This window comes from Acanthaster planci, linkage group LG17 (assembly GCF_054643075.1).
Source record: "Acanthaster planci isolate LZ-2023a linkage group LG17, COTS_SCS, whole genome shotgun sequence".
Classification (NCBI taxonomy): Eukaryota; Metazoa; Echinodermata; class Asteroidea; order Valvatida; family Acanthasteridae; genus Acanthaster; species Acanthaster planci.
Genome location: NC_141793.1, coordinates 240,061 through 256,050, shown reverse-complemented (window position 1 = coordinate 256,050; position 15,990 = coordinate 240,061). Strand labels below are relative to the sequence as shown.

Here is a 15,990-nt window from a genome sequence, read left to right as displayed (position 1 = left end):
TGCCCCGGCAAGAGACCAGCCGCAAACCGTTCCCACCAAAGTAAAAGTAACCACGACAACTCTGCTGACTTCTCCCCTTGCCACAACCATGGAGGAGACGACTACGGTGAAAACCACGTCACCAGCCGAGTCCACAACAGCCGGTAAGACTTGTGCCCTGATTTGGTGAATCCCCACAGCGAGAAAAGACGATCTGTCTGGTCTTTGGTAATCAGAAGATATCTTTCTTGGTTCTATCAGAAATCCAGACGCAGACAACAAAAGTAGTATCCACCGTGACGGAGAGCACAACTGGTGGCGTCACCACAACCGAAGAAGTGAAAACTACCACCGTCACTACTGCTGCCGGGGAAGAACCGACCACCGTTAGCACATCGGTACCACTGGTGTCCACAACTGAAGGCTACTGCCGAGAACCAATGGATGGTCAGGCCGGACTGGAAGTCCAGCAAGCTATCCAGGGAAAGGCCAGCATCGACGAGACTACCGGAGCTTGGAATGTGCCAGCGCCGAAAACGGAGGACGGAGAAAAGACACCAAAGCTTCTCACCCAGTTTTCCAAACGATCAGTGGTCAAGGCAGTTAGACTGACCAACCTGGCAGATGCTGGGGATGTTGCTGAGTTGGAGCCAGTCGTTGTGAGTCTGATAGTCTCCTACAAGGGTCCAGCAGACGAGGAGTTCATTGAAGTGCCAGAGCAGAAGACAGCTCAACCGGTACGTTCTTTATACTTTTGCAAGTCGTACTGCTGTGCTGATAGACTCGTGTTGTGTTTATTTTCTGAAAAATCGGCCGTTGCTGTGCGAATCTGACGGAGAGCATTTTCTTTGATCTTGCAGATTGTGACCTTGACTCTGCTGCCTGAACAGGCCCAGACTCATGACTTGCCCGAGGTTCCTGGTCTAGATGATGTGACCGCTATTCGTCTGGAAGTCTTGGCAATGACCGGGGCCGAGTCGGCCAAGCTTGATGTGGACATTCTAGGCTGTTTGAAAGGTTAGTCCCATGATTTGCATACAGACTTATGAGTTTGCTCTCTTTGGGCTTTGTCTTGTTGGGCTCTTGCGGCATATGAGGAGGGTTTGGGGCCAGGCTGGGAAAGTTAGGCCATCTTTTCTTGACTGAATTTTTTTCTGTGTCTGTCTAACAGAAGTGACGACGGGTGCGCCGGCAAGAGACCAGCTCCAAACCGTTCCCACCAAAGTAAAAGTAACCACGACAACTCTGCTGACTTCTCCCCTTGCCACAACCATGGAGGAGACGACTACGGTGAAAACCACGTCACCAGCCGAGTCCACAACAGCCGGTAAGACTTGTGTCCTGATTTGGTGAATCCCCACGGCGAGAAAAGACGATCTGTCTGGTCTTTGGTAATCACAAGATATCCTTCTTGGTTCTATCAGAAATCCAGACGCAGACAACAAAAGTGGTATCCACCGTGACGGAGAGCACAACTGGTGGCGTCACCACAACCGAAGAAGTGAAAACTACCACCGTCACTACTGCTGCCGGAAAAGAACCGACCACCGTTAGCACATCGGTGCCACTGGTGTCCACAACTGAAGGCTACTGCCGAGAACCAATGGATGGTCAGGCCGGACTGGAAGTCCAGCAAGCTATCCAGGGCAAGGCCAGCATCGACGAGACTACCGGAGCTTGGAATGTGCCAGCGCCGAAAACGGAGGACAGAGAAAAGACACCAAAGCTTCTCACCCAGTTTTCCAAACGATCAGTGGTCAAGGCAGTTAGACTGACCAACCTGGCAGATGCTGGGGATGTTGCTGAGTTGGAGCCAGTCGTTGTGAGTCTGATAGTCTCCTACAAGGGTCCAGCAGACGAGGAGTTCATTGAAGTGCCAGAGCAGAAGACAGCTCAACCGGTACGTTCTTTATACTTTTGCAAGAAGTACTGCTGTGCTGATAGACTCGTGTTGTGTTTATTTTCTGAAAAATCGGCCGTTGCTGTGCGAATCTGACGGAGAGCATTTTCTTTGATCTTGCAGATTGTGACCTTGACTCTGCTGCCTGAACAGGCCCAGACTCATGACTTGCCCGAGGTTCCTGGTCTAGATGATGTGACCGCTATTCGTCTGGAAGTCTTGGCAATGACCGGGGCCGAGTCGGCCAAGCTTGATGTGGACATTCTAGGCTGTCTGAAAGGTTAGTCCCATGATTTGCATACAGACTTATGAGTTTGCTCTCTTTGGGCTTTGTCTTGTTGGGCTGTTGCGGCATATGAGGAGGGTTTGGGGCCGGGCTGGGAAAGTTAGGCCATCTTTTCTTGACTGAATTTTTTTCTGTGTCTGTCTAACAGAAGTGACGACGGGTGCGCCGGCAAGAGACCAGCCGCAAACCGTTCCCACCAAAGTAAAAGTAACCACGACAACTCTGCTGACTTCTCCCCTTGCCACAACCATGGAGGAGACGACTACGGTGAAAACCACGTCACCAGCCGAGTCCACAACAGCCGGTAAGACTTGTGCCCTGATTTGGTGAATCCCCACAGCGAGAAAAGACGATCTGTCTGGTCTTTGGTAATCAGAAGATATCTTTCTTGGTTCTATCAGAAATCCAGACGCAGACAACAAAAGTAGTATCCACCGTGACGGAGAGCACAACTGGTGGCGTCACCACAACCGAAGAAGTGAAAACTACCACCGTCACTACTGCTGCCGGGGAAGAACTGACCACCGTTAGCACATCGGTACCACTGGTGTCCACAACTGAAGGCTACTGCCGAGAACCAATGGATGGTCAGGCCGGACTGGAAGTCCAGCAAGCTATCCAGGGAAAGGCCAGCATCGACGAGACTACCGGAGCTTGGAATGTGCCAGCGCCGAAAACGGAGGACGGAGAAAAGACACCAAAGCTTCTCACCCAGTTTTCCAAACGATCAGTGGTCAAGGCAGTTAGACTGACCAACCTGGCAGATGCTGGGGATGTTGCTGAGTTGGAGCCAGTCGTTGTGAGTCTGATAGTCTCCTACAAGGGTCCAGCAGACGAGGAGTTCATTGAAGTGCCAGAGCAGAAGACAGCTCAACCGGTACGTTCTTTATACTTTTGCAAGTCGTACTGCTGTGCTGATAGACTCGTGTTGTGTTTATTTTCTGAAAAATCGGCCGTTGCTGTGCGAATCTGACGGAGAGCATTTTCTTTGATCTTGCAGATTGTGACCTTGACTCTGCTGCCTGAACAGGCCCAGACTCATGACTTGCCCGAGGTTCCTGGTCTAGATGATGTGACCGCTATTCGTCTGGAAGTCTTGGCAATGACCGGGGCCGAGTCGGCCAAGCTTGATGTGGACATTCTAGGCTGTTTGAAAGGTTAGTCCCATGATTTGCATACAGACTTATGAGTTTGCTCTCTTTGGGCTTTGTCTTGTTGGGCTCTTGCGGCATATGAGGAGGGTTTGGGGCCAGGCTGGGAAAGTTAGGCCATCTTTTCTTGACTGAATTTTTTTCTGTGTCTGTCTAACAGAAGTGACGACGGGTGCGCCGGCAAGAGACCAGCTCCAAACCGTTCCCACCAAAGTAAAAGTAACCACGACAACTCTGCTGACTTCTCCCCTTGCCACAACCATGGAGGAGACGACTACGGTGAAAACCACGTCACCAGCCGAGTCCACAACAGCCGGTAAGACTTGTGTCCTGATTTGGTGAATCCCCACGGCGAGAAAAGACGATCTGTCTGGTCTTTGGTAATCACAAGATATCCTTCTTGGTTCTATCAGAAATCCAGACGCAGACAACAAAAGTGGTATCCACCGTGACGGAGAGCACAACTGGTGGCGTCACCACAACCGAAGAAGTGAAAACTACCACCGTCACTACTGCTGCCGGAAAAGAACCGACCACCGTTAGCACATCGGTGCCACTGGTGTCCACAACTGAAGGCTACTGCCGAGAACCAATGGATGGTCAGGCCGGACTGGAAGTCCAGCAAGCTATCCAGGGCAAGGCCAGCATCGACGAGACTACCGGAGCTTGGAATGTGCCAGCGCCGAAAACGGAGGACAGAGAAAAGACACCAAAGCTTCTCACCCAGTTTTCCAAACGATCAGTGGTCAAGGCAGTTAGACTGACCAACCTGGCAGATGCTGGGGATGTTGCTGAGTTGGAGCCAGTCGTTGTGAGTCTGATAGTCTCCTACAAGGGTCCAGCAGACGAGGAGTTCATTGAAGTGCCAGAGCAGAAGACAGCTCAACCGGTACGTTCTTTATACTTTTGCAAGTCGTACTGCTGTGCTGATAGACTCGTGTTGTGTTTATTTTCTGAAAAATCGGCCGTTGCTGTGCGAATCTGACGGAGAGCATTTTCTTTGATCTTGCAGATTGTGACCTTGACTCTGCTGCCTGAACAGGCCCAGACTCATGACTTGCCCGAGGTTCCTGGTCTAGATGATGTGACCGCTATTCGTCTGGAAGTCTTGGCAATGACCGGGGCCGAGTCGGCCAAGCTTGATGTGGACATTCTAGGCTGTCTGAAAGGTTAGTCCCATGATTTGCATACAGACTTATGAGTTTGCTCTCTTTGGGCTTTGTCTTGTTGGGCTGTTGTGGCATATGAGGAGGGTTTGGGGCCGGGCTGGGAAAGTTAGGCCATCTTTTCTTGACTGAATTTTTTTCTGTGTCTGTCTAACAGAAGTGACGACGGGTGCGCCGGCAAGAGACCAGCCGCAAACCGTTCCCACCAAAGTAAAAGTAACCACGACAACTCTGCTGACTTCTCCCCTTGCCACAACCATGGAGGAGACGACTACGGTGAAAACCACGTCACCAGCCGAGTCCACAACAGCCGGTAAGACTTGTGCCCTGATTTGGTGAATCCCCACAGCGAGAAAAGACGATCTGTCTGGTCTTTGGTAATCACAAGATATCTTTCTTGGTTCTATCAGAAATCCAGACGCAGACAACAAAAGTAGTATCCACCGTGACGGAGAGCACAACTGGTGGCGTCACCACAACCGAAGAAGTGAAAACTACCACCGTCACTACTGCTGCCGGGGAAGAACTGACCACCGTTAGCACATCGGTACCACTGGTGTCCACAACTGAAAGCTACTGCCGAGAACCAATGGATGGTCAGGCCGGACTGGAAGTCCAGCAAGCTATCCAGGGAAAGGCCAGCATCGACGAGACTACCGGAGCTTGGAATGTGCCAGCGCCGAAAACGGAGGACGGAGAAAAGACACCAAAGCTTCTCACCCAGTTTTCCAAACGATCAGTGGTCAAGGCAGTTAGACTGACCAACCTGGCAGATGCTGGGGATGTTGCTGAGTTGGAGCCAGTCGTTGTGAGTCTGATAGTCTCCTACAAGGGTCCAGCAGACGAGGAGTTCATTGAAGTGCCAGAGCAGAAGACAGCTCAACCGGTACGTTCTTTATACTTTTGCAAGTCGTACTGCTGTGCTGATAGACTCGTGTTGTGTTTATTTTCTGAAAAATCGGCCGTTGCTGTGCGAATCTGACGGAGAGCATTTTCTTTGATCTTGCAGATTGTGACCTTGACTCTGCTGCCTGAAGAGGCCCAGACTCATGACTTGCCCGAGGTTCCTGGTCTAGATGATGTGACCGCTATTCGTCTGGAAGTCTTGGCAATGACCGGGGCCGAGTCGGCCAAGCTTGATGTGGACATTCTAGGCTGTTTGAAAGGTTAGTCCCATGATTTGCATACAGACTTATGAGTTTGCTCTCTTTGGGCTTTGTCTTGTTGGGCTCTTGCGGCATATGAGGAGGGTTTGGGGCCAGGCTGGGAAAGTTAGGCCATCTTTTCTTGACTGAATTTTTTTCTGTGTCTGTCTAACAGAAGTGACGACGGGTGCGCCGGCAAGAGACCAGCCGCAAACCGTTCCCACCAAAGTAAAAGTAACCACGACAACTCTGCTGACTTCTCCCCTTGCCACAACCATGGAGGAGACGACTACGGTGAAAACCACGTCACCAGCCGAGTCCACAACAGCCGGTAAGACTTGTGCCCTGATTTGGTGAATCCCCACAGCGAGAAAAGACGATCTGTCTGGTCTTTGGTAATCAGAAGATATCTTTCTTGGTTCTATCAGAAATCCAGACGCAGACAACAAAAGTAGTATCCACCGTGACGGAGAGCACAACTGGTGGCGTCACCACAACCGAAGAAGTGAAAACTACCACCGTCACTACTGCTGCCGGGGAAGAACTGACCACCGTTAGCAGATCGGTACCACTGGTGTCCACAACTGAAAGCTACTGCCGAGAACCAATGGATGGTCAGGCCGGACTGGAAGTCCAGCAAGCTATCCAGGGAAAGGCCAGCATCGACGAGACTACCGGAGCTTGGAATGTGCCAGCGCCGAAAACGGAGGACGGAGAAAAGACACCAAAGCTTCTCACCCAGTTTTCCAAACGATCAGTGGTCAAGGCAGTTAGACTGACCAACCTGGCAGATGCTGGGGATGTTGCTGAGTTGGAGCCAGTCGTTGTGAGTCTGATAGTCTCCTACAAGGGTCCAGCAGACGAGGAGTTCATTGAAGTGCCAGAGCAGAAGACAGCTCAACCGGTACGTTCTTTATACTTTTGCAAGTCGTACTGCTGTGCTGATAGACTCGTGTTGTGTTTATTTTCTGAAAAATCGGCCGTTGCTGTGCGAATCTGACGGAGAGCATTTTCTTTGATCTTGCAGATTGTGACCTTGACTCTGCTGCCTGAACAGGCCCAGACTCATGACTTGCCCGAGGTTCCTGGTCTAGATGATGTGACCGCTATTCGTCTGGAAGTCTTGGCAATGACCGGGGCCGAGTCGGCCAAGCTTGATGTGGACATTCTAGGCTGTTTGAAAGGTTAGTCCCATGATTTGCATACAGACTTATGAGTTTGCTCTCTTTTGGCTTTGTCTTGTTGGGCTCTTGCGGCATATGAGGAGGGTTTGGGGCCAGGCTGGGAAAGTTAGGCCATCTTTTCTTGACTGAATTTTTTTCTGTGTCTGTCTAACAGAAGTGACGACGGGTGCGCCGGCAAGAGACCAGCTCCAAACCGTTCCCACCAAAGTAAAAGTAACCACGACAACTCTGCTGACTTCTCCCCTTGCCACAACCATGGAGGAGACGACTACGGTGAAAACCACGTCACCAGCCGAGTCCACAACAGCCGGTAAGACTTGTGCCCTGATTTGGTAAATCCCCACAGCGAGAAAAGACAATCTGTCTGGTCTTTGGTAATCACAAGATATCCTTCTTGGTTCTATCAGAAATCCAGACGCAGACAACAAAAGTAGTATCCACCGTGACGGAGAGCACAACTGGTGGCGTCACCACAACCGAAGAAGTGAAAACTACCACCGTCACTACTGCTGCCGGGGAAGAATTGACCACCGTTAGCACATCGGTGCCACTGGTGTCCACAACTGAAGGCTACTGCCGAGAACCAATGGATGGTCAGGCCGGACTGGAAGTCCAGCAAGCTATCCAGGGAAAGGCCAGCATCGACGAGACTACCGGAGCTTGGAATGTGCCAGCGCCGAAAACGGAGGACAGAGAAAAGACACCAAAGCTTCTCACCCAGTTTTCCAAACTATCAGTGGTCAAGGCAGTTAGACTGACCAACCTGGCAGATGCTGGGGATGTTGCTGAGTTGGAGCCAGTCGTTGTGAGTCTGATAGTCTCCTACAAGGGTCCAGCAGACGAGGAGTTCATTGAAGTTCCAGAGCAGAAGACAGCTCAACCGGTACGTTCTTTATACTTTTGCAAGTCGTACTGCTGTGCTGATAGACTCGTGTTGTGTTTATTTTCAGAAAAATCGGCCGTTGCTGTGCGAATCTGACGGAGAGCATTTTCTTTGATCTTGCAGATTGTGACCTTGACTCTGCTGCCTGAAGAGGCCCAGACTCATGACTTGCCCGAGGTTCCTGGTCTAGATGATGTGACCGCTATTCGTCTGGAAGTCTTGGCAATGACCGGGGCCGAGTCGGCCAAGCTTGATGTGGACATTCTAGGCTGTCTGAAAGGTTAGTCCCATGATTTGCATACAGACTTATGAGTTTGCTCTCTTTGGGATTTGTCTTGTTGGGCTGTTGCGGCATATGAGGAGGGTTTGGGGCCGGGCTGGGAAAGTTAGGCCATCTTTTCTTGACTGAATTTTTTTCTGTGTCTGTCTAACAGAAATGACGACGGGTGCGCCGGCAAGAGACCAGCTGCAAACCGTTCCCACCAAAGTAAAAGTAACCACGACAACTCTGCTGACTTCTCCCCTTGCCACAACCATGGAGGAGACGACTACGGTGAAAACCACGTCACCAGCCGAGTCCACAACAGCCGGTAAGACTTGTGCCCTGATTTGGTGAATCCCCACAGCAAGAAAAGACGATCTGTCTGGTCTTTGGTAATCAGAAGATATCCTTCTTGGTTTTATCAGAAATCCAGACGCAGACAACAAAAGTAGTATCCACCGTGACGGAGAGCACAACTGGTGGCGTCACCACAACCGAAGAAGTGAAAACTACCACCGTCACTACTGCTGCCGGGGAAGAATTGACCACCGTTAGCACATCGGTGCCACTGGTGTCCACAACTGAAGGCTACTGCCGAGAACCAATGGATGGTCAGGCCGGACTGGAAGTCCAGCAAGCTATCCAGGGAAAGGCCAGCATCGACGAGACTACCGGAGCTTGGAATGTGCCAGCGCCGAAAACGGAGGACAGAGAAAAGACACCAAAGCTTCTCACCCAGTTTTCCAAACTATCAGTGGTCAAGGCAGTTAGACTGACCAACCTGGCAGATGCTGGGGATGTTGCTGAGTTGGAGCCAGTCGTTGTGAGTCTGATAGTCTCCTACAAGGGTCCAGCAGACGAGGAGTTCATTGAAGTTCCAGAGCAGAAGACAGCTCAACCGGTACGTTCTTTATACTTTTGCAAGTCGTACTGCTGTGCTGATAGACTCGTGTTGTGTTTATTTTCAGAAAAATCGGCCGTTGCTGTGCGAATCTGACGGAGAGCATTTTCTTTGATCTTGCAGATTGTGACCTTGACTCTGCTGCCTGAAGAGGCCCAGACTCATGACTTGCCCGAGGTTCCTGGTCTAGATGATGTGACCGCTATTCGTCTGGAAGTCTTGGCAATGACCGGGGCCGAGTCGGCCAAGCTTGATGTGGACATTCTAGGCTGTCTGAAAGGTTAGTCCCATGATTTGCATACAGACTTATGAGTTTGCTCTCTTTGGGATTTGTCTTGTTGGGCTGTTGCGGCATATGAGGAGGGTTTGGGGCCGGGCTGGGAAAGTTAGGCCATCTTTTCTTGACTGAATTTTTTTCTGTGTCTGTCTAACAGAAATGACGACGGGTGCGCCGGCAAGAGACCAGCTGCAAACCGTTCCCACCAAAGTAAAAGTAACCACGACAACTCTGCTGACTTCTCCCCTTGCCACAACCATGGAGGAGACGACTACGGTGAAAACCACGTCACCAGCCGAGTCCACAACAGCCGGTAAGACTTGTGCCCTGATTTGGTGAATCCCCACAGCAAGAAAAGACGATCTGTCTGGTCTTTGGTAATCAGAAGATATCCTTCTTGGTTTTATCAGAAATCCAGACGCAGACAACAAAAGTAGTATCCACCGTGACGGAGAGCACAACTGGTGGCGTCACCACAACCGAAGAAGTGAAAACTACCACCGTCACTACTGCTGCCGGGGAAGAATTGACCACCGTTAGCACATCGGTGCCACTGGTGTCCACAACTGAAGGCTACTGCCGAGAACCAATGGATGGTCAGGCCGGACTGGAAGTCCAGCAAGCTATCCAGGGAAAGGCCAGCATCGACGAGACTACCGGAGCTTGGAATGTGCCAGCGCCGAAAACGGAGGACAGAGAAAAGACACCACAGCTTCTCACCCAGTTTTCCAAACGATCAGTGGTCAAGGCAGTTAGACTGACCAACCTGGCAGATGCTGGGGATGTTGCTGAGTTGGAGCCAGTCGTTGTGAGTCTGATAGTCTCCTACAAGGGTCCAGCAGACGAGGAGTTCATTGAAGTGCCAGAGCAGAAGACAGCTCAACCGGTACGTTCTTTATACTTTTGCAAGTCGTACTGCTGTGCTGATAGACTCGTGTTGTGTTTATTTTCTGAAAAATCGGCCGTTGCTGTGCGAATCTGACGGAGAGCATTTTCTTTGATCTTGCAGATTGTGACCTTGACTCTGCTGCCTGAAGAGGCCCAGACTCATGACTTGCCCGAGGTTCCTGGTCTAGATGATGTGACCGCTATTCGTCTGGAAGTCTTGGCAATGACCGGGGCCGAGTCGGCCAAGCTTGATGTGGACATTCTAGGCTGTCTGAAAGGTTAGTCCCATGATTTGCATACAGACTTATGAGTTTGCTCTCTTTGGGATTTGTCTTGTTGGGCTGTTGCGGCATATGAGGAGGGTTTGGGGCCGGGCTGGGAAAGTTAGGCCATCTTTTCTTGACTGAATTTTTTTCTGTGTCTGTCTAACAGAAATGACGACGGGTGCGCCGGCAAGAGACCAGCTGCAAACCGTTCCCACCAAAGTAAAAGTAACCACGACAACTCTGCTGACTTCTCCCCTTGCCACAACCATGGAGGAGACGACTACGGTGAAAACCACGTCACCAGCCGAGTCCACAACAGCCGGTAAGACTTGTGCCCTGATTTGGTGAATCCCCACAGCAAGAAAAGACGATCTGTCTGGTCTTTGGTAATCAGAAGATATCCTTCTTGGTTTTATCAGAAATCCAGACGCAGACAACAAAAGTAGTATCCACCGTGACGGAGAGCACAACTGGTGGCGTCACCACAACCGAAGAAGTGAAAACTACCACCGTCACTACTGCTGCCGGGGAAGAACCGACCACCGTTAGCACATCGGTGCCACTGGTGTCCACAACTGAAGGCTACTGCCGAGAACCAATGGATGGTCAGGCCGGACTGGAAGTCCAGCAAGCTATCCAGGGAAAGGCCAGCATCGACGAGACTACCGGAGCTTGGAATGTGCCAGCGCCGAAAACGGAGGACAGAGAAAAGACACCAAAGCTTCTCACCCAGTTTTCCAAACGATCAGTGGTCAAGGCAGTTAGACTGACCAACCTGGCAGATGCTGGGGATGTTGCTGAGTTGGAGCCAGTCGTTGTGAGTCTGATAGTCTCCTACAAGGGTCCAGCAGACGAGGAGTTCATTGAAGTGCCAGAGCAGAAGACAGCTCAGCCGGTACGTTCTTTATACTTTTGCAAGTCGTACTGCTGTGCTGATAGACTCGTGTTGTGTTTATTTTCTGAAAAATCGGCCCTTGCTGTGCGAATCTGACGGAGGAGCATTTTCTTTGATCTTGCAGATTGTGACCTTGACTCTGCTGCCTGAAGAGGCCCAGACTCATGACTTGCCCGAGGTTCCTGGTCTAGATGATGTGACCGCTGTTCGTCTGGAAGTCTTGGCAATGACCGGGGCCGAGTCGGCCAAGCTTGATGTGGACATTCTAGGCTGTTTGAAAGGTTAGTCCCATGATTTGCATACAGACTTATGAGTTTGCTCTCTTTGGGCTTTGTCTTGTTGGGCTGTTGCGGCATATGAGGAGGGTTTGGGGCCGGGCTGGGAAAGTTAGGCCATCTTTTCTTGACTGAATTTTTTTCTGTGTCTGTCTAACAGAAATGACGACGGGTGCGCCGGCAAGAGACCAGCTGCAAACCGTTCCCACCAAAGTAAAAGTAACCACGACAACTCTGCTGACTTCTCCCCTTGCCACAACCATGGAGGAGACGACTACGGTGAAAACCACGTCACCAGCCGAGTCCACAACAGCCGGTAAGACTTGTGCCCTGATTTGGTGAATCCCCACAGCAAGAAAAGACGATCTGTCTGGTCTTTGGTAATCAGAAGATATCCTTCTTGGTTTTATCAGAAATCCAGACGCAGACAACAAAAGTAGTATCCACCGTGACGGAGAGCACAACTGGTGGCGTCACCACAACCGAAGAAGTGAAAACTACCACCGTCACTACTGCTGCCGGGGAAGAATTGACCACCGTTAGCACATCGGTGCCACTGGTGTCCACAACTGAAGGCTACTGTCGAGAACCAATGGATGGTCAGGCCGGACTGGAAGTCCAGCAAGCTATCCAGGGAAAGGCCAGCATCGACGAGACTACCGGAGCTTGGAATGTGCCAGCGCCGAAAACGGAGGACAGAGAAAAGACACCAAAGCTTCTCACCCAGTTTTCCAAACGATCAGTGGTCAAGGCAGTTAGACTGACCAACCTGGCAGATGCTGGGGATGTTGCTGAGTTGGAGCCAGTCGTTGTGAGTCTGATAGTCTCCTACAAGGGTCCAGCAGACGAGGAGTTCATTGAAGTGCCAGAGCAGAAGACAGCTCAGCCGGTACGTTCTTTATACTTTTGCAAGTCGTACTGCTGTGCTGATAGACTCGTGTTGTGTTTATTTTCTGAAAAATCGGCCGTTGCTGTGCGAATCTGACGGAGAGCATTTTCTTTGATCTTGCAGATTGTGACCTTGACTCTGCTGCCTGAAGAGGCCCAGACTCATGACTTGCCCGAGGTTCCTGGTCTAGATGATGTGACCGCTATTCGTCTGGAAGTCTTGGCAATGACCGGGGCCGAGTCGGCCAAGCTTGATGTGGACATTCTAGGCTGTCTGAAAGGTTAGTCCCATGATTTGCATACAGACTTATGAGTTTGCTCTCTTTGGGATTTGTCTTGTTGGGCTGTTGCGGCATATGAGGAGGGTTTGGGGCCGGGCTGGGAAAGTTAGGCCATCTTTTCTTGACTGAATTTTTTTCTGTGTCTGTCTAACAGAAATGACGACGGGTGCGCCGGCAAGAGACCAGCTGCAAACCGTTCCCACCAAAGTAAAAGTAACCACGACAACTCTGCTGACTTCTCCCCTTGCCACAACCATGGAGGAGACGACTACGGTGAAAACCACGTCACCAGCCGAGTCCACAACAGCCGGTAAGACTTGTGCCCTGATTTGGTGAATCCCCACAGCAAGAAAAGACGATCTGTCTGGTCTTTGGTAATCAGAAGATATCCTTCTTGGTTTTATCAGAAATCCAGACGCAGACAACAAAAGTAGTATCCACCGTGACGGAGAGCACAACTGGTGGCGTCACCACAACCGAAGAAGTGAAAACTACCACCGTCACTACTGCTGCCGGGGAAGAATTGACCACCGTTAGCACATCGGTGCCACTGGTGTCCACAACTGAAGGCTACTGCCGAGAACCAATGGATGGTCAGGCCGGACTGGAAGTCCAGCAAGCTATCCAGGGAAAGGCCAGCATCGACGAGACTACCGGAGCTTGGAATGTGCCAGCGCCGAAAACGGAGGACAGAGAAAAGACACCAAAGCTTCTCACCCAGTTTTCCAAACGATCAGTGGTCAAGGCAGTTAGACTGACCAACCTGGCAGATGCTGGGGATGTTGCTGAGTTGGAGCCAGTCGTTGTGAGTCTGATAGTCTCCTACAAGGGTCCAGCAGACGAGGAGTTCATTGAAGTGCCAGAGCAGAAGACAGCTCAACCGGTACGTTCTTTACACTTTTGCAAGTCGTACTGCTGTGCTGATAGACTCGTGTTGTGTTTATTTTCTGAAAAGTCGGCCCTTGCTGTGCGGATCTGACGGAGAGCATTTTCTTTGATCTTGCAGATTGTGACCTTGACACTGCTGTCTGAAGAGGCCCAGACTCATGACTTGCCCGAGGTTCCTGGTCTAGATGATGTGACTGCTGTTCGTCTGGAAGTCTTGGCAATGACCGGGGCCGAGTCGGCCAAGCTTGATGTGGACATTCTAGGCTGTCTGAAAGGTTAGTCCCATGATTTGCAGACAGACTTATGAGTTTGCTCTCTTTGGGCTTTGTCTTGTTGGGCTTTTGCGGCATATGAGGAGGGTTTGGGGCCGGGCTGGGAAAGTTAGGCCATCTTTTCTTCACTCAATTTTTTTTTGTGTCTGTTTACCAGAAATGACGACGGGTGTGCCGGCAAGAGACCAGCCGCAAACCGTTCCCACCAAAGTAAAAGTAACCACGACAACTCTGGTGACTTCTCCCCTTGCCACAACCATGGAGGAAACGACTACGGTGAAAACCACGTCACCAGCCGAGTCCACAACAGCCGGTAAGACTTTTACTGATTTGGTGAATCCCCATAGCGACAAAAGACGATCTGTCTGGTCTTTGGTAATCAGAAGATATCCTTCTTGGTTCTATCAGAAATCCAGACGCAGACAACAAAAGTAGTATCCACCGTGACGGAAAGCACAACTGGTGGCGTCACCACAACCGAAGAAGTGAAAACTACCACCGTCACAACTGCTGCCGGGGAAGAACTGACCACCGTTAGCACATCGGTGCCACTGGTGTCCACAACTGAAGGCTACTGCCGAGAACCAATGGATGGTCAGGCCGGACTGGAAGTCCAGCAAGCTATCCAGGGCAAGGCCAGCATCGACGAGACTACCGGAGCTTGGAATGTGCCAGCGCCGAAAACGGAGGATAGAAAAAAGACACCAAAGCTGCTCACCCAGTTTTCCAAACGATCAGTGGTCAAGGCAGTTAGACTGACCAACCTGGCAGATGCTGGGGATGTTGCTGAGTTGGAGCCAGTCGTTGTGAGTCTGATAGTCTCCTACAAGGGTCCAGCAGACGAGGAGTTCATTGAAGTGCCAGAGCAGAAGACAGCTCAACCGGTACGTTCTTTACACTTTTGCAAGTCGTACTGCTGTGCTGATAGACTCGTGTTGTGTTTATTTTCTGAAAAGTCGGCCCTTGCTGTGCGGTTCTGACGGAGAGCATTTTCTCTGATCTTGCAGATTGTGACCTTGACACTGCTGTCTGAAGAGGCCCAGACTCATGACTTGCCCGAGGTTCCTGGTCTAGATGATGTGACCGCTGTTAGTCTGGAAGTCTTGGCAATGACCGGGGCCGAGTCGGCCAAGCTTGATGTGGACATTCTAGGCTGTCTGAAAGGTTAATCCCATGATTTGCAGACAGACTTATGAGTTTGCTCTCTTTAGGCTTTGTCTTGTTGGGCTGTTGCGGCATATGAGGAGGGTTTGGGGCCGGGCTGGGAAAGTTAGGCCATCTTTTCTTGACTGAATTTTTTTCTGTGTCTCTCTAGCAGAAATGACGATGGGTGTGCCGGCAAGAGACCAGCCGCAAACCGTTCCCACCAAAGTAAAAGTAACCACGACAACTCTGGTGACTTCTCCCCTTGCCACAACCATGGAGGAGACGACTACGGTAAAAACCACGTCACCAGCCGAGTCCACAACAGCCGGTAAGACTTTTACTGATTTGGTGAATCCCCACAGCGAGAAAAGACGATCTGTCTGGTCTTTGGTAATCACAAGATATCCTTCTTGGTTCTATCAGAAATCCAGACGCAGACAACAAAAGTAGTATCCACCGTGACGGAGAGCACAACTGGTGGCGTCACCACAACCGAAGAAGTGAAAACTACCACCGTCACAACTGCTGCCGGGGAAGAACTGACCACCGTTAGCACATCGGTGCCACTGGTGTCCACAACTGAAGGCTACTGTCGAGAACCAATGGATGGTCAGGCCGGACTGGAAGTCCAGCAAGCTATCCAGGGCAAGGCCAGCATCGACGAGACTACCGGAGCTTGGAATGTGCCAGCGCCGAAAACGGAGGACAGAAAAAAGACACCAAAGCTGCTCACCCAGTTTTCCAAACGATCAGTGGTCAAGGCAGTTAGACTGACCAACCTGGCAGATGCTGGGGATGTTGCTGAGTTGGAGCCAGTCGTTGTGAGTCTCATAGTCTCCTATAAGGGTCCAGCAGACGAGGAGTTCATTGAAGTGCCAGAGCAGATGACAGCTCAACCGGTACGTTCTTTATACTTTTGCAAGTCGTACTGCTGTGCTGATAGACTCGTGTTGTGTTTATTTTCTGAAAAGTCGGCCCTTGCTGTGCGAATCTGACGGAGAGCATTTTCTCTGATCTTGCAGGTTGTGACCTTGACTCTGCTGCCTGAAGAGGCCCA

General features: G+C 50.9%; 1 protein-coding gene and 1 long non-coding RNA gene across 2 annotated transcripts in view; both read left to right on the top strand.

Annotated features, from left to right (window-relative positions):
* The first annotated feature begins 1,582 nt into the window (after window positions 1–1,582).
* Window positions 1,583–15,990, top strand: part of LOC110983765 (SCO-spondin-like) — a 34,016-nt gene continuing 19,608 nt past the window's right edge. The window contains exons 1-12 of the mRNA XM_087148201.1: window positions 1,583–1,864; window positions 4,404–4,485; window positions 6,966–7,121; window positions 7,219–7,679; window positions 7,893–7,974; window positions 8,129–8,284; window positions 8,382–8,842; window positions 11,314–11,464; window positions 11,619–11,774; window positions 11,872–12,347; window positions 12,471–12,627; window positions 12,782–12,937. Of these exons, the coding sequence (XP_087004327.1) occupies window positions 1,583–1,864; window positions 4,404–4,485; window positions 6,966–7,121; window positions 7,219–7,679; window positions 7,893–7,974; window positions 8,129–8,284; window positions 8,382–8,842; window positions 11,314–11,464; window positions 11,619–11,774; window positions 11,872–12,347; window positions 12,471–12,627; window positions 12,782–12,937 (2,776 nt within the window). The remainder of the gene's footprint in view (window positions 1,865–4,403; window positions 4,486–6,965; window positions 7,122–7,218; window positions 7,680–7,892; window positions 7,975–8,128; window positions 8,285–8,381; window positions 8,843–11,313; window positions 11,465–11,618; window positions 11,775–11,871; window positions 12,348–12,470; window positions 12,628–12,781; window positions 12,938–15,990) is intronic.
* LOC147796255 (uncharacterized) lies at window positions 13,639–14,820 on the top strand. Its single transcript, XR_015428155.1, has 3 exons — window positions 13,639–13,790; window positions 13,945–14,100; window positions 14,795–14,820. It is a non-coding gene; the product is annotated as an uncharacterized LOC147796255 (long non-coding RNA).